The 20,264-nt window shown below is 36.0% G+C and overlaps 1 protein-coding gene across 6 annotated transcripts in view; it reads left to right on the top strand.

The window, feature by feature from the left end:
• GGNBP2 (gametogenetin binding protein 2) overlaps positions 1–20,264 on the top strand; it is a 32,297-nt gene that overhangs the window by 1,076 nt on the left and 10,957 nt on the right. For 3 of the 6 annotated variants that reach the window (XM_057501256.1, XM_057501254.1, XM_057501255.1), the window contains exons 2-8: positions 207–399; positions 7,237–7,317; positions 8,548–8,801; positions 10,667–10,765; positions 14,619–14,744; positions 14,834–14,947; positions 19,756–19,965. In XM_057501256.1, the coding sequence (XP_057357239.1) occupies positions 307–399; positions 7,237–7,317; positions 8,548–8,801; positions 10,667–10,765; positions 14,619–14,744; positions 14,834–14,947; positions 19,756–19,965 (977 nt within the window). In that variant the 5' untranslated portion in view covers positions 207–306. The remainder of the gene's footprint in view (positions 1–206; positions 400–7,236; positions 7,318–8,547; positions 8,802–10,666; positions 10,766–14,618; positions 14,745–14,833; positions 14,948–19,755; positions 19,966–20,264) is intronic. The other 3 variants (XM_057501257.1, XM_036911090.2, XM_036911087.2) reach the window with 3 other exon arrangements.

The following is a 20,264-nucleotide window of genomic DNA, read 5'->3' as shown; positions in this document are numbered from 1 at the left end:
CGGCGGGGGTGGGGGTTGGGGAGGGTGAGCGGAGAGAGGGGGCGGGTCCCGGTGCTGCTCAGCGCTGAATGGCTGAGCGCGTGTGGAATCGGGTGATGGGAAACGCAGCCCGGCTCTCCGGTGCCCTCCCGCTCCTCACCCTCCCTCCGTGGCGAAAGTGCTGCGCGGCGGCGAGTGCTTACGCTCGCGGGGTTTGGCTGTTTCAGGCAGGAGCTGGGAGGAGGCGACAGCGGCAGGAGCAGCGGCGGCGGAGGCGGCGGCATCTGGGAGGAGGTGGTGACGGTGGCAACGGCAGCGTCGGGGACGATGGCGCGACTGGTGGCAGTGTGCAGGGACGGGGAGGAGGAGTTCCCCTTCGAGAGGAGGCAGATTCCCCTCTACATAGACGACACCCTCACGGTGAGCAGCCCGGGCCGGGCTCGCTGCTGCCCTGGCAGCTGTTTCCCCTCCTTCCCCTCCCCCAGGCCGAGCGCTGCGCACTGGAGAAAGAGTGTGTTGCAACTCCTAGGCGAGGCCTTCTCCCTGGCAGGCCCCGCAAACTCGCCTTTGCAGTGGGTCGCTCGGTAACCTCTGCGGCCCTAGTGCTCCGTACGGCTTTCCAGTCCCTCTCTACATTTTCCTTCTGTTTTGAACCCTCTTATTTTACCCGTTCCCTTTAGGAGAGGCTGCTTTTGCCAAAGCGTGTGCCCTGGAGAGGGGTTGAAGGATCTTGGGCATTCAGGGCCTGTCTCTTAAACCATCTACCCTCGAGGAGGCTTAATTATCTGGAAATGTCGCAGCTTCACTCCTCCTACCTGTATGTTTTCTATCTTAATACTGTAGCTGTCACTACATAAGCATAATCATTGAGGGCAGAATGACATGCTCTTGCACAGCACAGATTCCACTAAAATGATTCGATTTCGTTGTGAGTAGTCTCGTATTGCATAGTACATTAAAACTCTGACAAATAATTCTGTTGCTAGGCCATGACTCTTCAAAATGGGCTTTCTTGGCAATAGTTATTCTTTAGTTTATAGGTAGCCTTTTTTTTCTTTTTTAAGGAAGAAAAATTACTGAATGTGTAAGAGCATTTTAGACACTGATTGCTCATCTTTAATGTTAAAACCCAGTTCTGGTAGAGTTGGTGGCACAGCATTACCGACCCTCTGCCCTGTGTTGCTGCAGTATTTCCTTTGAAAGGAAATGGTAGAAATTTGAATTGAATCTGAACAGGAAATGAGTGCAGTTGTTTGCCACTGTTTCTTAAGAAATGAAATGAACCTTTTTAAAGTATCTTTTGACATCTGCATTTTGGTGATGCTGAAGCTTTGGATTATACAGTTGCCCATTTTGATAGGTGTAACTAAGTCTCTTCATCTTACTACCTTTGGCTTTTTTGCTTTTCAAAAGCAGTTGACCTGTATTGTTGAATTAAAAAAAATTTTTTGTTGCAATACCTACCCAAGTTTTTTCAAATTTTATGTAAAGTGCAAGTCATTGTAGAGATGCCACTGTATGCTTTTCTGTTTGCCAGTCTCAAGACTTGATTGAGCTGCAGTACTTTTTAAAAGGACGAGAAGAGCTATTGAATGACTTAATTTGTTAGAATTTAAGCAAAAGCATCTGTAATTACCCAACTACATTTTTTTTTTTTGATCTGGAAAAAAGTAGAATGATTTGGCCACATAATAAGTTAAATAGAATTTGTACTTGTATGCCTTGGTTATGATTTCTGCACTTTTTGCACTAAAAGTATAATGGACTTGTATTTTAAGTAGTTGAAAAAAATAGCACTCTAATCAAATTAAATGATACATTTTTCAATTTGAAAACTCCCATATGAGTTCATCTGTTTTCTTTCTTCTCTCCCCTTTTAACACACTTTACTAGAGCACATAGAGTTTGCTATCAACCTTTTATATTTATTGTCCCAAAGTGCCTTTGAAGTTAAAAAAAGATCCTGTGGGTTTGGATGTAAGATTGCTCTTGAGTACGTAATGTCAGAACATAAGGGAAATCAACATAAATTTGAGTAGCTAAAAAATTTATAAAGACACTTATTGATTCCTTATGCTCCTAAAACTACCTTTAATGTGAATGTGGCAGCATTGATACATCTGTCATGTAGCATTCTAAAAATAGCCAAGTCTCTGTACAGTGTTATTTCCAAATTTGTTCATAGAAAAATGTGTAACCTTGCGCTGTTATTTATTACTGTATTTATTTCTCAGGAGAAGTTGGGATTGGACTGAATATTGTGGTTGAGTTTTGCTTTTATTGTATTGTGAACTTGTGACCAAGGCAAATTTGGCTTGCTTAATCTAAATACCTCAAAATAGCGTCTTATTTAGGAAAAGGTGCAGTTTTTCTTTGGGACCGTTTTATCACTAGGGAATGAGTGGGACTATTGAGCTTTGTCTTGGAACTTCTGCATGGTCACTGAATGCTGGTTAGTGAAAATTCTTGTCAAGAATGCATCATACTTATGGGAACAAATTTCAGAACCATCCTGTCAAATACTGCTTATAAGGAAGAATGCAGAGCAAACACCTGTTGGGGAAGAGGGAGGGAAAGTGGTTTATGCTATGCATGGGTCCACTGATAATTTGATGGCAGTGGATCCCTGAAGTTGACATTTGGTTTGGTCTTTGTTCCTACTTCCACAGGTAATGCACCGAAGAGACATTGTGTGGTCCTTGTTTCAAATAGTCTTAGAATCCTGTTAGTTCCCAGATGTTAAGTCTAGTTACAGTGTTTACAATCAGCTGTAAATGTTTTATCATTTTGGTAACTAGTTTAAACCTCTAGCCTTAGTTAAGCTGGTGATTTTAAATTGGATTTGTTAAAAAGAAGCTTGTATGTGAGGAAGTAGCCTCCTTTTTGTGGTATGTTGTATTCACGTTTAAAAGACTCATACGGTATCCTAGTGGGTGTGAATACTTATGTACAGTGCTGATGTAGGTGTATTTGAGAAAATCCCAAATAAGTAAACTGGTGGAATATTTGGGAAAGTGGCATGCAATGTGGCTAAAATGCTTTTCAATATTATTAGAATTGTAAAATAGCAGGTGGATAGAGTATAGATTTTATTTTAGAGACATCTTTGAAGAATTAATTTTTAAGCAAGCATTTTTTTTTAATAAGAGTCAAATACATACTCCTTATAAAATAATCTTGAGAAAGTAACTGCCAAACAAATGATCTTTAACCCTATTTCCCAGAGATAATTAAGGATATACTAGTAATAAACACACATAGATGAAGAGTTGAGATATATTATCCTTTGAAACGTTTTATATCTTGCTTTTTTTCACTAAATGTAATATTGAAAACATTTTCTCTTGTCATTCTTAAACAACTTTAATGGCTGTGTAATACTTTGTTGTGTGACATTTCATGATTCAGTCATTCTTCATTTGTTGGACATAGAGGTGGTTCCAGTTTTTGCTATGAATAATACTGTAAGAATATAAATGCATAAATCTTCGCATTAAAAATTTTTTTCTCATGCTTTTGGACATACAGTTACTTGATCAAAGGATGAAACCTTTTATATAAAGTTCTGTCAAATTGCAGCAGTATTTCTGGAACACAGTTTACCTTCCTAATTCAAACCAACCTAAATGGACTAGAAACTCTGATAAGGGTTTTTAACTGAGACTTTAAAAGGTAATAAATGGAAGCACATCTACTTGGGTCTTAAATGTTTAGCACTTGTTAAAAGTTTAGTATTTAATGTTTTCTTTCAATTTGATTAAATAATTTACCAAAGGTGATAGATGTTACAGATAGCTGTGAGAATGAAGAAGTAAAAAAGTAAAACTAAAGTGACAATGGTTTTTAACAGACACAAACTTAATATTGTTGGTTAGAGATGAGAATGTGCTAAAAGCAGATTATTTGTGGTCGGGAGAAACCAGGACAGATACTTAACAGTGAAAGTGGGTAGTGGATTCAATAAGCTTTACAAAGCATTAATTGCAGGACAATGACTGGTTCTATTTTTGGCTAGCTAGGAATAGGCTACCTCATCATGAAGCCAAACACTAATGATTCCTCTGTGAAACTACACCTGAAATACTTAACAAGACTGTCTTCCTTTAGGTAACCTAGAATCTGAAGATTAAATTGAAGTGATTTTACAGAATGGAGGAAAAATAGTGTTGTCATCTCTTTGCCTTCCCCTTTTTCCTTTTTCTTACTGCCATTTTTCAATATTAAAGAGCATATAGTGATTGGCCAGAAAATAACAAGGTAAAAAGCCATTGTTCTGTGTTTGAAAGGAAGGACAAAGTATTTAGTGTGACCGTAGTTTCTAAGCAGAGTGGTATAGAGTAAGTACAAGAGAAAATTTAGTACTATCCAAGCCAATGCAACCCAGGAAAGACATATGTAGTGATAGACCGAAACTTGACATTAATCTATATGCACTAGTTAGGTAAAAATGAAACGATCTAAATGGGGGGTTAAGAAAAATTTTTCTTTTTTAATTTTAACCCTATTCCTTGTTGACTTTTTAAAAAGGATTCCTAAAGCAGGTATTATCCTGAATTGTGTGTGTGTGTGTATTTTTAAAGGTCAGCTGGTTGGCCTCAGTATGTTCGATGTGTTTTTGACCTCTGCTTTAATTACTGAAACAATAAAACATAGTTAATGAAAATAAAAATAATTCACTTAAATAGAGTCAGAATTTGGGATTTCACCTATGAACAGAGTGGGGAGACCTTGATTTGATTAAATGAAGATCATTCTTTGAATGTTTCTTAAATTGATAGCTTTGATCTTAAAATAGTATAGGTAATTGAATTAATTGTTTTATGGTGGCAGTTGATATGTGGTAAAGTTGTGTATATTTATATCCAACAAGTGAAAATGCAAATCAAGTGTTGCTTAAATGGTAGGTTTGGAGTGACCTGCGGGTGTTCTTTTGAATTACATGGTTTTAAAAGTTTATCCTACACATTTTTTATGACATGACAGTTAAATCTTTTTGCATTTTAAACTATATGGTGATTCCAGAAAACATTATATCAGTTATTTGTACTATTAACTATTTGTATTCTTTTATCAGTTTTCATGGGCCAGGATTTCTGATACCAGGGTGGTTAAATGTTTTTTGTTTTTTTTAAATTTGAGACTGTTAAATATGATAAATTACAGTGGGCAGTTTGGATCATTAGATACTTTACTCATTTATTTCAGTCATCCTCACCAGTTCATTCAAAGCTACAATTACTAGACTAGTGACCAGTTTTACTTTGTAGTATTGGTAAAGTTAGTATATAAAAGTACTTAGAATAATGCCTGTATGTATGAATATATATATATGTGAAGCTACATTAAATGTCTGTACTATTATTACCACCACTGTGGAGATATTAAGACTATTGAGAGGAAAAACTAGAGAGACATCGATAAACCTGAAAATTGGATAATTGATCCTTGAAACTGAAATATGAACAGAGTCCTTGTGTGTGGAAGAAGAAACATCCAGAACAGTAAAAGCTGTTGAGGTGGAAACATGTCTCTGAACATGGAATAATGAATCTAGACTTAGAAGCAAGGAACACTGATTACCCCCTGATGATAAGTAGTTTATATACATTGTAATAAATTTGGGAGAGGGAGAAGCACATAAAAAATACTCTGTCTCCTCACTGCCTAGATAGCCACATCTAATATATTATGTATTTTCTTTTTCTGCAAGAAAACATATAAGAAATTGAGTCATATTATTCAAGTGGCTTCTGGTTCTGTGAAATACTGTGAGGTCCTGGATTGTTGAGTTGGTGCTTGCTTTTTCATCCACCCTTATATCCACTTGTCTCCACTTCACATATCCAATATTCCCCTTACCAAATCAAGAAAAGAGCATACATTTATTGCTTACACCTGCCTTAGTTGTTCTGTCTGCAGTTTATTGTTAAGAACAAGCGTGTTTTAAGGCTCTGATTTCTAATGTGGAGGGACAAGAATGGTCACCTCTATTAAGGAAGCAGGTCTTTGTGGAGTTGGTTGGTAAAGAGAAATCCTTTTTTTTTTTTGGATATCGTTAATGTACAATTACTTGAACAACATTATGGTTACTAGACTCCCCCTATTATCAAGTCCCCCCCACATACCCCATTACAGTCACTGTCCATCAGTGTAGTAAGATTCTATAGAATCATTACTCGTCTAAGAGAAATCTTTTTAAGATCACACTCAACTGGGTGGGCTTTTTAGGTTTTTTAGTTTTTTTGTTTTTGATTCAAGTGGATCTCTTTATCCTGACTTCACTCTTTGGGTGTGTAGGAGTTTGTGGCCCTTGTCAACTGGAAATTTGTCCTAGGACAGTTGTTTGATACCTTCAACAGTGTTTTAGTTAAGATATAAATGGGTTTCTTTATCCATTGTTTTGAAGGCATACCTTTTTTTCCTTCATATTTTAACATCTCTGAAATTGGGATGCTTCTTTCACTTGGTGACACCATTTAGTTATAATGGCTCTTTCCTAGTGGTACGTAACTATGGTACTTCTTACAATCAGTGGTGTCACAGATAACTGAAATGTATTGATTACAAATTTCCCATTTTCTGACATCCCAAAGCACTTTAAACTTTGTATCTCTCTTCCCTCTGGTAGTTTATTTTGATACTTGAATAAATATCTGTTTATCCTTTTTGCTCATAATTAGAGCAAATATTTACTATGTGCCGGATACTGTTCTGAGTACTGTATCTATCTATCTGTATATAAAGTACTTTATATATAAGTCATTATATGTATGTTTCACATATACTCATTTACATAAGGCTTACTATATTCCAAAGTTAAGATGAATAACTAAAAATGTGTGTTTAATGTAAAATATCAGGTTATTTCACTTATTAAATGCTGTTATTAGCCACTTCAGCAAACACTTGTAAACATAATTTAATCCCCACAGCTTACTCTGTGAGAGATATTAATAATTATTAATCTCATTTTATAAGTGAGGAAACTGAAAATCAGACAGGTTAAATAACTTGCTCAGAGTTATGCTGGGATTTGAACTCTTGTCTGCGTGATCTCAGTGCCCTTGCTCCTAATGACAATGTCTGGCTTTAGAAACTTGTATAACTTGAACTTTTGTTTAACTTTTTTTGACAGGGGGCAAGGGTGGGCAAATCTGGCTTTAAGGGTCTATTTCTGTCCTAGGAGTTAATAAAATAGTCTGTATCATGTGTGCAAAGAAGATGAAATAATTTATTTTTATTTTCTTACATATTAAGATGGTGATGGAATTTCCTGACAATGTGTTAAATCTCGATGGGCATCAAAATAATGGTGCACAACTAAAGCAGTTCATTCAGGTAATAGTTTTAAAAATCATAGTTTTAAATGGTGTGTGTGTCTGTGTTTTAGAGTCATTTAAAATTTTAACTAAGTGTTTTATAAGGCTCTCTTAGTCTTAAGATTGTACTGAATTGCTTTCTTTCACTATTGCTACAGTGAATATATTTTTGTACCTGTCATGTAAAAGAGATTTGGTGGTGGTATGTTATGGTTTTACATGTTTGCAAGGCTTTAATTTCACCAGAACATCTTCTTACTTATATTTTAACGATAGGGTATGCAACTTTTCATTGAGAATTTGTTGGGCTTTTTTCTGTAGGACAGTTTTGTTCAAGTAAAAAAAAAATTAATTCTGTACCGTGAACTTTCTGGCTTTTTAAAAATTCTCATGCAATGTGATACTTTATAAACACATTGTATGTAATCAAGAAAATGAAAGACAAATTGTTACTTCAAAATTCTAGTTCTACTTTTGGAGAAAACTTTGAATGAAAGGTTAATGAAAAATCCTTCTTGGAAGTTATTTTCCCATCTGTTTTTGGAAGAGCTGGAGGCATGACTTGTAGTGTAACTATAAATCCATCCAGGTAGAAGTTATTTACTAGAGTTTTGCCCATTTCTCTATAGCTGTGGTTCTTAGTCATTTTTCTGCCTTGTCACAAACCAACAGATAACATTCATATGCACCAGCATATTAGTAACTCACTGCAGGCTCCTATATAGGTAGTATAGGCCTTGTTCCATTCCACTAATCCATAACACCCCTGTCCATACCTCCAGGTTGAGAATTGATGCTCTACATGATCACCATCCTAACTTGATTCCTGTAGCTAAACATAGTGTGTTGTTGAAAGTTGAGAAGAAGACATGGTAAAGCTACATTGTGTCTGTCTTTATTTTTTACTTTTCTTTAAAAATTTTTAAAATTTTAAGTGAGGACACTTAAGCTGAATATCACTGAACAAGCTCTAAATTCATAGACAGGGTTTATTTTTGCTTTACTGGGGCACATATTGCTTAGTCATGATATCCTAGGCAGAGCTTTTTATACTGTAGATTCTTGTGGAAGAAGCTCAGTACAACACAAACAAGGCTGACTAGATTGCCTTTCTGACTAGTAGCAGGTAGAGATGGCTGGCCCGGCCCAGGTTGTACTGGGCACAAGAATAAGAACCAGAAGTAGCAGTGAAAGAGTAATTTTATATCTTTCTTAAGGGTTCTTCATTTTCTTTCCGTCTTTCTCTCAGCGACATAGTATGCTTAAGCAACAAGATTTAAGTATTGCCATGGTGGTGACATCACGTGAAGTCTTGAGTGCGCTTTCTCAGCTCGTCCCATGTGTTGGTTGTCGTCGCAGTGTGGAGCGCCTCTTCTCCCAGCTTGTAGAGTCTGGAAATCCTGCCCTTGAACCCCTGACAGTAGGGCCCAAAGGTGTCCTATCTGTAACTCGAAGCTGCATGACTGATGCAAAGAAGCTTTATACATTATTTTATGTACATGGGTAAGTCTAATCAATTAGAGAAAAATGGCTTTGTTAAATTTTTAAACTAGGTGACAGTAGTAGCTTTTCTTCTGAATTTGGTGAGGGCTTGAGTTCAAATTCAACAACTTTATTGAGTATTCTATGTGTCAGTGCCTGTAAAGTTTCTTTTCATGTGAGGAGAGGCAGGCAGTAAGCAAATACATAATCTGTCAGGTATGGTAAGTTTAAAAGAAAAACCAGTAAGGGAGATAGAGAATGAGTGGGTAAAATTAATATGGAGGATGGTCAGAGAGGTCATCTTTGATAAAATAACAATGAATATTGACTTGAATGGAGTAAGTGAACCATGTAGGTATTTGGAAGAAAGCAGAGAAGGAGCAGCCAGTGTAAAGGTTCAGAGGTTGGAGTTTCCTTGGCATGTTTGAAGCCACTGGGTCTGTAGTTAGATGAAAGAAGAGGATGGTAATAAAAGATGAGGTCAGAGGAGCAATAAAAGGCCCAATTATGTAGTGCCACCCTGAAGTCTTTTTTTTTTTACTCTGAGTAAGAGGAACATTGAGGAGGGTTTTGAGCAGAGGAGTGACATGGTCTGATTAGTTTGGCTTACTTTGACCTCTGTGTTGAGAGTAAATGAAAAGGTTGTGGAAGGCAGAGAAACAGGCTGTTTAGTAATCCATGCAAGAAGTAACTTACTTATTTCTCATTAATGTCCACTGATTATGTCTGAGGCCAGTATAGTGGCCACAGAACTAATGAGAAATGGTTAGATCCTAGATATATTACGAGTGAGCCAACAGGAGTTTTGAATGGATTGGATATGGTGAAAGGCATCAAGGGTAACTTTCATATTTGGGGTCCAAAGAACAGAACAAATGTTTTCCATTTACTGAGATGGGTAAGACGGGGGAGATTTTTTACAGAGCTCACTTTTGGATGTGTTAAACTGGGGATACCAATTGGGCATCCAAGTAGAGTTCAGAGAGGTCTGGTTTAGAGATACAACTTTGTGTCATTAGCATATAGATAGTATTTAAACCATATATTTTTACATCATACAAGTTTTGCATGTATTTATAATTTAAGCCCATGAAATAGATGTGATCACCAAAGAGTGATTATAAATAGGAAAAGAGAAGTGATCCAAAGATCAAATCCTATTTAGAGGAGTGGTAGAGGTTTTGGATTTTCACTCTGCCTGAGGAAAGAAGCGTTGGAAGGTTTCTGAACAGAGAAGTACCATAATGTGACTGTTTTGAGAAGGTCACTCCGGCTCTTAAGTGAAGCCTAGAATGTAAAGGCAAGGATGGAAGCAAGGAGACTATTTGCCAGCTATTGAAGTTGACTAAGCTAGAGAGGCAAGTTGGACAAGGGTGTTAATGATGGAGGTGATGAGGAGTGATTGATTCTAGATGTATTCAAAAGTTAAGAGTTGCCAGGCTTTGTTGATTGATGGATGTAGGTTATGGATATTAGCTATACATATTTCTGATTTTGCATAAAGTTTCTGTTGATGGTTCCACATCAAGAATAAGTGTATTTTAAAGATAATGTTTGGATAAGGGAAGATAGCTTAGAGTCAGGTAGCAGTCAGTCATAAAATGTTTGCATGCCAGGCACACTGCTAGGTACAGTGCAGATGCCAGGATGAATGAGACAGATGCAGTCTGGGAGAGAGAAAATGTTGTATAGAGCAGGTCTCTTTCAGCATTTTGACAGACTGGGAATGGAATGGGGTGACAAGTATACAGGTTTGAGAAATTTTCAAAATAGGTGATGTGTCTATCTTGAAGTACATTCTCACTGAGAGGCAGTAAATAGAGATTTTGAAAATTCTAAAGAAAAATAAATATTAATCAAACCTTTGATGGTTTATTTTTGATTAGGTCCAAACTAAATGACATGATAGATGCTATTCCAAAAAGTAAAAAGAACAAGAGATGTCAGTTGCACTCTTTAGATACGCACAAACCAAAACCTTTGGGGTGAGTAAAATTGAATATTAAGATTTGTTGTGATTGTTAAGATTATAAATGTTGGTTGTATTTAGTAAAAAGAAAAAAATATATTGCTAGTTTTATTTCATAATTGGTTACACTATAACAGGTCAAAATAAATGTCTCCTGGTTCTGTAGGCCATTTGCATTGATATTTTTTTAGGGTTTCAATATAGATTTGACTTTTCAAAGTGTTTTCCTTGCATTAAATACGTTCATAGGAAGGAGGTTGAGACCTTTGTAAAATTCTCTATAGCCAATTTTAAGTTTTTCAAAGTAGTAATATCATTTTTGATCTATATAATAGTCATGATGTATAAATTATCCTGTCTTTTCTGTCTCTAGATCTCTCTAATTTATCAAGGATTAAAAAATGTCTTGAATCAGTTAAGGAAATGTTTTTTTATGTAGCTAATTTGCAGTTTTCTCTGTGGTTAGGTGTTACAATGCCCAAGGCTGCTTCTGCCCCCATTCCCCAACACAGTGTCACACTATTGCACCCTACAAAATAGCTTAGGGTTGGGGATGGTAAGGAGGAGCCACGGAATTTGAAGGGAGTTTCTAAGAAGTACTGTGTTTGGAGAGAATGGGATGATGTAAAACTACACTTCTGAGTTAATTTTAAAAATCAGTTTTTTAACATCTCATTAGTAGTATTGACACCATAGACATTTTCCTCCCTGATAAAAAAACCTGGTTGACCAGGTGGTGGGATGTTAATTAATAATCTGTTAACAAGGGGTTTTTTTTCCCCTTAAGGAGCAAAAACATTTTTATTATAAAAACTATCAAACACATAGAAAAGTAGAGAAACTATTCAAGGCTCCCTTTTCCCCTAATACCTTCATCCAGATTCAGTGGTTACCAAGATTTGCTGCATTTGTTTCATTTGCCCACCTTTTTCTTCGCTAATGTATTTTAAAGCAAGTTCCAGGCATCATGTTAGTTTATTACTCTGTATTTCCAATTGTATTTCTTAATATATAGACATTTTCTGTCATAATGACTGTTCCATTATTATAACACCTAACAAAAATAATGATAATTTCATACCCAGTTCATGTTTTGATTTCCCCAACTGTTTCTAACAAATGTCTTTTTACATTGATTTGTTAGAATTAGGATCCAAATAATAACTACACATTACTTGATATCTACGTGGGCGAGTACTCTAAACCCAGTGAAACTCTACACAGTCTAAAAGTGGTTATCTTAGGACAATGGTTACTTTACTTACCTGATTCACCAGTATTTGCAGAGAATTCATGACTTAACTAATGCAGAATTCAGTCTGATTTTCTCATTAGAGAGTATCCTTGATCTGAATGGCCTGTTGACTAAAGCCACAGAGTAATAGAATAAAAATGTGCCTTCTTTTTTTTTTTTGTTGTTGTTGTTGTTATGAATGTTCTTCATTGAGGAACTAAAAAGCTGCAGATAACGCAACATCTTACACATCTGTGTTCATTGCCACCTTCATTCAAACCAGTCCTCCTACTTTTGTTCTGGATTCCATGTCCTCTCTTGTTCTCAGTGACTGCTTCATCAGTTGTCTACTTTTATTAAATTGACATACAGCTATGTTTTCCTGTCTTTCAGCTAAAAAACAAAAAACAAACCTCCACATCCCCCTTCAGCTACAGCCCCACCACATGGGAAGCAAAATGTTTTAGAAGGTTGTTTGCTGAGTTACAGAATCACTATGAATGGAATTAGTTCCTCTTAAGCAATATCTTTTAAGGTAGCTTCAGTTATTCCCATATACCATATGGATAGTAGGCTAGGGAGTACAATCTGCTTAGCCAAGATTCCCTCTCTTCCACTTTGGTTGGTCACCACCACTGTTCTCTGTTTAGACTTTCTCCAGGGAAGCATAATAATACAATTGATTAGGTTTCAGCTTAATCAATAGCAGTAATCCAGCTCAGCCTTCCTAATAGTATTGTCATGCCCATGCAAATAAACAAGTTACTGCCTGTTTGGAGTAAATTTGAGATCCAAAAGAAAGGTCTAGGCTAGAATACTAGGCATATAGCTGATGATTGAAGATTATTTTAGAGAATGATATATACAATCAACTAGAGGAGGAGTACAGTAAAAGAGAAGACTTCAATTTAATGGTAGAAAATAAGTTAGTAAGGAAAATGTGAAAGAGAGGCAGGAGAGGTACGAGGAAACCCAAGGGAAAAGAGTGTTGTGGTGGTACTAGTCAGCTATGTTGAGTGCTTCTGAGTCATCCAGGACCCAGAAGTGCCCACTGGACATAGGAACACTGAGATAATTGGTGATTTTAATGAGCAGATCTGTGGTTGAGTGGAAGCAGAATCCAGATCAGAAGGGGAGAAAAGTGAATGCAATGTAAGGTTGTAATGGATTAAGCTGTGAATGGAAAGTGTTGGGACTAAACCAAGTGAGTGGAAAGGCTTTTTCAGAAGGCTTGATCCTGAGTTGAAGGAGTGATATAAAGACATTTCAGTCTAAAGATATATGGATAAAATTTTGATTTGAGCTGTAGAAATTTTTTTTTTTTTTGAGAGGGCATATCTTATATTTATTGATCAAACGGTTGTTAACAACAATAAAATTCTGTATAGGGGACTCAATGCACAATCATTAATCAACCCCAAGCCTAATTCTCAACAGTCTCCAATCTTCTGATAGAAATTTTTTTTAAAGCTTTTTAAAGAGTACTGCTTTCACATTCTGATGATAAAATAATTTCCCAGCCCTAATTTCATGAACCTTTTCCTCAGTAATGAAAACTTAAAGTTTTAGAGTTACTCAGTTTTAGGAGTTTATGGATCACTCAAGCATAATCAGAAAAAGAGGAAATAAGGGAGTTGAGAGTTAGAAGGATGTGACATGGAAGACAGGAGTAGTAGAGGTTGTTTCAAAAATAAGGAGTGCTGAACCTTGGCTTGAGCCCTTGTGAGGGAGTAGGGAGCTGAATTGTGTGTATGACCTTACTTGGTGGGCAGGGGATTGAGAAATGCTTAGCTATATAGAGTAGGTAAAGTAAAGATTCACAGGTTTTTCCATCTCAGGTATCCAAGGTAATGAATTTCTAGGACTGTAGTGAGACCTGCAGAGAAGAACAGGCAGGAACCAGTTGTTCAGAATCATGAAAAAAATCAGAAGACTGTCATTGAATGGGATATAGACACACATTTTTCTTGGAATGCACATCTGAAACAAAGCAAATGCATGACCAGCACCACATTGAAACCTGTGGGGGAGGGAGAGTCTAGGAAGTTTTTAATAAGTTTTTAAACAATTATTTGTATAGCACTTATCACTGATTTAGGCTGTGTAAAGTGTTTATTTTAGTATGTTACCTTTATTTTAGTAAATGTAAAAATTTATTTAATTAATCTGTAACTTTCCCAGCTACTCACAAATGTGAGTGTAGTTAAGAGTTTTGTTACCATGGGCTAGCTATAAAATCACAGTAAGTAGATCAAAACTTGTTAGAACTTTCAATTTGTAGAAGATTGACCTGTGTTTATAGGTGAAAATATTTTATATATTTTTTCAGCCCTTTTGAATTTAAAACATTCCAAGTAGATTTGTTCATAAAATGCTTAGTATATTAACCAGTTGCTATCTTGGTAAATACAAATGTTGTTAAGTTATATCAAGTAAACTTAATAGTTGACCAGAAGTAAAACACATTTAAGTAATATTTTAATGTGGTTAAAGTGAATATGTAATTATATACAGATTTGCAATATATATTGTACTAATAATGTTTTAAAGAGTTCATGATTTTAATTTAGACTGTAGAAATTATTCCTTGAGATTATCTCAGTGTCACTAAGTTTTGTACTATACTGTACTACAGTGAAGGCAGCAGTAACAGTGTCAGTTCAGAGAAGTTAAGTACAAATAAGAGAAGTAGTGAAGACCACAGGAAGGACAGCAAGTGTAGGATCATTTTCCATTATGGACCTTTCCAGGGAACAGCCAGGTAAAATCAAGCAATCCTTTACTCTGCTTTTTAAAATGTTCTACCCTTGTATATTCTTCCTTTTCACTAATATTTGTTTCTTTCTGCAGAGGCTGTTGGATGGACGTATGGGAACTTATGTCCCAAGAATGCAGGGATGAAGTAGTTTTAATTGACTCTAGTTGTCTTTTAGAAACGCTAGAAACATATCTGCGAAAACACCGGTAAGTCTATAAGTCATCACATTATAGTTGAAAGGTGCCCTAGCTGCCTGTCATCCACTTGACCTGTCACTGACCTCCTCCATGTAATTATACTCCAGTCTTCCCATTAATACCTGGCACTAGGCGGAGCTTAATTTTTTGTAATTCTTACCTGTTTGTTCCATGCCAGCCATTTAAGAAAGACAATGACTAAATTGAATAAAGTGTACTTCATCACTTTGGAAACTCTAGTACTCCTTGTTTTTATGATAGAAACATTTCATGGTGTCATTTTAAAAATTGAAGTTAAATGAGCAGCTTTCACTTAGTTTGAATTATTTCTTCTATAATTGTCAAGACCTAAAAATAGAATTGGAATTTGTGTCCTTCATGTACTATGAAAGTAACTTCAGATTTTTCTTTTTAGAATACTACTTTACAAAGGAAATTTCTAAGTGTCATTAACATTTGGGAATTCATAGGGAGGGAGAGTGCAGTAGGAAAGGAAACTGGTAAGGGAGCCCTCTAGAGATGGCATTCTTGGGGGCAGTTGTTTTAATATAAATTTGTCACATGTTTGGTTTGTAGTGTGTGTTCTTTGACCTTGGGACAGATGGGCCCAAGTAATTTGGGAACGTGTAGAAAATATACATGAATGATAAAAACTGGCATTATCAATATTGGTGTTTATATGGCACTGAGCTAATGATTTAACCTGTTTATTCAGTGTTTCTCTTTTTTTATTAGAAACTTCCTTGTTTATTTGCCTTTTTGGTTGATTATACCCAAGAGAGTAGAGAATGTGTCAATTATTTAAGAGATTTGGAAGGAGATTATATAGATAAAAAAACATATATGTATAGGCCCCTTACAGATTCCTTCCTTTTATAATATGAATTGATCCTTATATTCAATATTAATTGGTCCATCCAAAGGTAGTTTTTTTGGGTGATAAGACTAGTTATCAGAGCTTCTGTAGTGGAGTTCCCTATAATGGTTGTAGATATTTCCCATGGTGGTATTTTTATAAGAAAATGAAATCCATTTTATAAATATCTTAAGCAGAGGGAGAGTTACGATTAAGAAAGTAATTAAGGGAGATTGCATCGAATCTGGGTTCTCTTGATTATAACTTTGTACAAGTTACTTTCTGTGCCTCAATTTTTTTCTTTAAGATAGAAATAGCTATAGTACTGATCATTGATGATGCATAGTGAGGCTTCCTTAGCATAGTGTCTGGCACATAAGCACATCAGTGAACATTAGCATGCCAGATTTGCAAGCCCTTGTTATTCCTGTGTATGTAGTTCTTGTTTAGTTACAGTTTGAATTTTTGACAGTCAGTTGAAAATGATTCCTAAACATCTAAATAATGTACTTTTTTTGGCACTTATACTTTATTGGTGGACTATCTGAGCACTTTATAATAAAGATTTGATGACACTAATTATAGCTAGTTAGGCATTATGGTATTACTTTGTTAGAAATGAGGTGTCAGGAAACCTGTGAAACTTCTGCCTTAAAACAATGTTTTTTACGTTTATGTGCAAGGTTATTGTTGAAAACAGGAAAAACCACTTTTTTTCTTACGGCTTCTGTGAAATATTTTTAAATTGCTGTTTATGCTTAAGGGACTTGTGATTATGTACAATCAAACATATTAAGCTATTCTGAAGATTTAAAGCAGTAAAATGTGGGTGAAGTAGAATTTCAAGTTCTGTTACTGGTACTATATGACATTTAACCATCTGTTTACCTGAAAAAGTAAACTTAACCTTTTATAACCTGAAAATATGGAAGTATGTGTTGTTATTTCTGTGCCTGTGTCCATTTCTCCCCCTAAGGGGAAGCCTTTTTTTCTTGTGGTTAAAAAAGACCCACAATACATAAATTAACCCTCTTAAGAGTTTTTAAGTGAACATTTACAGTATTGTTAACTATATACACGAATGTTGTACAACAGATCTCTAGAATTTTTTCATCTTGCATGACTGAAACTATACCCATTGCACAACAACTCCTTGCAACTGCTGTGCTGTTGTCTGTTTCTGTGAGTTCAGTTACCTTAGATAACTTACACAGCTGGAATCATGCATTATTTGTCTTTTTGTGATTGGCTTATTTCACTTAGCATAATGTCCTCAAGGTTCATTCATGTTGTAGCATATGACAGAATTTCCTTCTTTTTTAAGTAATACCCCATTGGCCTCATATACCACCACATCACCTCTCAGTGGGCATTTAGGTTGTTCCCACATTTTGGCTATTGGGATGATGCTGCAGTGAACATGGGAGTGCAGATATCTCTCTCAGATCCTGTTTTCATTCTTTTGGATCTATACCACGTGATTGCTGGATCATGTGGTAATGCTGTACCTTTTGCCATACTGGTAGCCTCATTTTACAATCCCACCAATAATATGCAAGGATTTCAGTTTCTCCACATCCTTGCCAACACTCGTTATTTTCTATTTTTTTGATAGTGGTCATACTAAGGTGTGTGAGGTGAAATCACATGGTTTTGATTTGCATTTCTCTGATCACTAGTGGTGTTGAGCATCTTTTCATATGTTTGTTAGTCATTTGTATATCTGTTCTTTGGAGAAATGTTCTTTGCCCATTTTTTAGTCAGGTTATGGTTTTGTTACTGAGTTGTAAGAGTTTATAGATTCTGGATATTAACCCCTTCTCCAGTATGTGGTTTGCAATATTTTCTTCATTCCATAGGTTGTCTTTCACTCTTTTGAGAGTTCCCTTTGCTACACAGAAGTTTTTAAGTTTGATGTAGTGTCATTGGTCTATTTTTGCTTTTGTCATATCCAAGAAATCATCACCTACTCCAGTGTCATGAAATTTTTCTCCCTGTGTTTTCTTTTAGGATTTTATAGTTACGGGTCTTAATGTTTAGGCCTTTAACACATTTTGAATTAACTTTTGTTTGTATATTTCTGTTTGCTTTTGAAGCATTGGTAAAACATAATGATTGAAGTTCACTTATCATCATTATTGTCTCTGTTTACCAAGTAAGCTTACAGCCTCTTATCATATGTTCATTTCAAGAAACACAGTTATCTAATATTGGGCCAGAAAGATGTGTGTGTCAAACTAATGCATGGCAATATAAGGGTAAATACTATAGTAAGAACTGTGGTGTAAATCAGAAATACTAGGAACACAGGAAGGTTGAATTCTAGTTACAGGAATTGCAGAAGGCTTCTTCAAGGAGGGTATTGTTTATTTACGCAAATGGAGAAGGATGTGGAGGGGAGGCAGAAGAAAAAAAGACTTGGAAGTAGGGATACATCAACTATTTTCAAAGTGCATTTTGTATATGGTTTGTTATGGGGGCAGGTTAGAGTAGGGAGAAGCATGTAGGGAGAAGTGAGTTGGGAAATAAGGCTGGAAATAGTAGGCTGAGTAACAGGAAAGGTCGCTGGAGGCCTTTTATATAAGGCGTTTGAACTCTATTCATGGAGAAGAGGTTTTTAAGCAAAGAGTGAGATAATTCAGATTTGTCTGAAAAAATTGTTTTGGTGTGAGAGAGAGATCTGGGAAGAGCAGAAGCAAGGAAGCCAGTTAAGAAGCTTTTCATAAAATTAGCTAATTTGTTTGAAACAGGACAGAGGGAATGGAAAAGAAGGGACCCACAGAAGGTGTAAGGAAGAATTGATAGCAATTGGTTTTACCCCTAAAAGGAGAATCTAGGGTGAAGTAGGAATTAACCATTTCCATCATGGGTGACTGATGATATTCTTAACAGGAATGGAAGGGAATGTGTTGCCATTCATTTTGGACAGTGAGTTTAACATGTTACCTTTTGGACATCTGTGATGTCCCTCATTTTTCAGTGTGTATTTGGCCCTCAGGCCAAAGGCGGAGACTTGAACAGAGTCAAGACATGTTGGCAGAAGCCATGCGAATAGATGAGCTCACCTCAAGAGATTTAAGAAATGAGCTCCCTTAAATCTAAGAGATAAAAATTTCCTCATTCCACAACAGCTGATCTTCTCAGAGGGACAATTAATATTTTGAGAATGCCTTTTTCATCAGACCAAGTTCTTCCTTGTTTGCTGAATTCAAAGATAAACCAGGCTCTATTCTTTTTTCTTTCTGATTGAATAAGGTTTAGTTTCTTCTGAAAGAAAATTTCTTCTTCCTCTATATTCATATGCTCTTCTACATTTCAGCCACATTATATGCACTTGAGTTTAAGCCCATTTCTATGTATATGTTGATAATTTTATGACTGTGTTTTGAGAAACTTGCCTTTTGGGAGGAAGAAAGAATTTGATATTTTGGAAATTACCAGTAAACCAAAAACACATGTCTGCTGTCCCATTCTTCTTGCTTCCCCATACTCCCCAAATGCTTAGCTAGTCATGTATTAAAATGGTATAGTAAATATCTGAATCAAGGTTTACTGGTGAAGATACCAGCTATTTTCAGAGACTGAAAGGGATCCTGTGGGTCATTGGTTTGCAGCCTCCTTTGTTTTATTATTGACCTGTATGAAAAGCTCTTGGAGGTACGTTAGTCCTTGGCAGCTAATATTTTCTGAGCATGTATTTTATAAACTAACAGGTGTATGTCTGCCTTATTCTTTTGGACCAGTGTGTTTCTCTGATTTAAAACTCATTTGCAAATGGAGATCTAGCTATGCTCATGTAATCCCTAAATTTATATTTACCTTAATGTGTGTATGTTTTCAATGTGTATATGTAGGCTTTTTAAAATGCTTTATATGGGAGGGGAGTGTCATCTAGTACACTATAATATGCCTCATGAAGTACACAGCCAGTTCTTAATCTTAAGATTTTTCTTTTCAACAGGTTTTGCACTGATTGCAAAAATAAAGTCCTCCGAGCATACAATATCCTTATTGGTGAACTTGATTGTAGCAAAGAGAAGGGCTACTGTGCTGCACTCTATGAAGGCTTGCGGTGCTGTCCACATGAACGACACATACATGTTTGCTGTGAAACAGACTTCATTGCACATCTCTTGGGTCGTGCTGAGCCAGAGTTCGCAGGAGGGTATGAGTATGTAATTTGCTAGAATGGGCTATCTAGCGCTTTGCTTCATTTTATTACTGAAAGTTTATTTCCATCACTTCTGATCAGTACATATATATATACATCATACACACATATATATATGTGTGTATGTATGTATATATAAAAATTAAGGTATGCCTGTAAAGATTTTGTTTTTTCAAAATATGCATTTCTTAATTGAGTAAAAATAGGGAGAAAGTGTTTTGTGGTGTTTGGTTCAGTCTTCTGCTCCTTGTTGCTTCAAGTATATAGGCTTTTCTGGCCTTCATTACTGTAGATTATCA

Source organism: Manis pentadactyla, chromosome 4 (genome assembly GCF_030020395.1).
Source record: "Manis pentadactyla isolate mManPen7 chromosome 4, mManPen7.hap1, whole genome shotgun sequence".
Taxonomy (NCBI): Eukaryota; Metazoa; Chordata; class Mammalia; order Pholidota; family Manidae; genus Manis; species Manis pentadactyla.
This window is presented reverse-complemented; position numbering and strand designations above follow the sequence as displayed.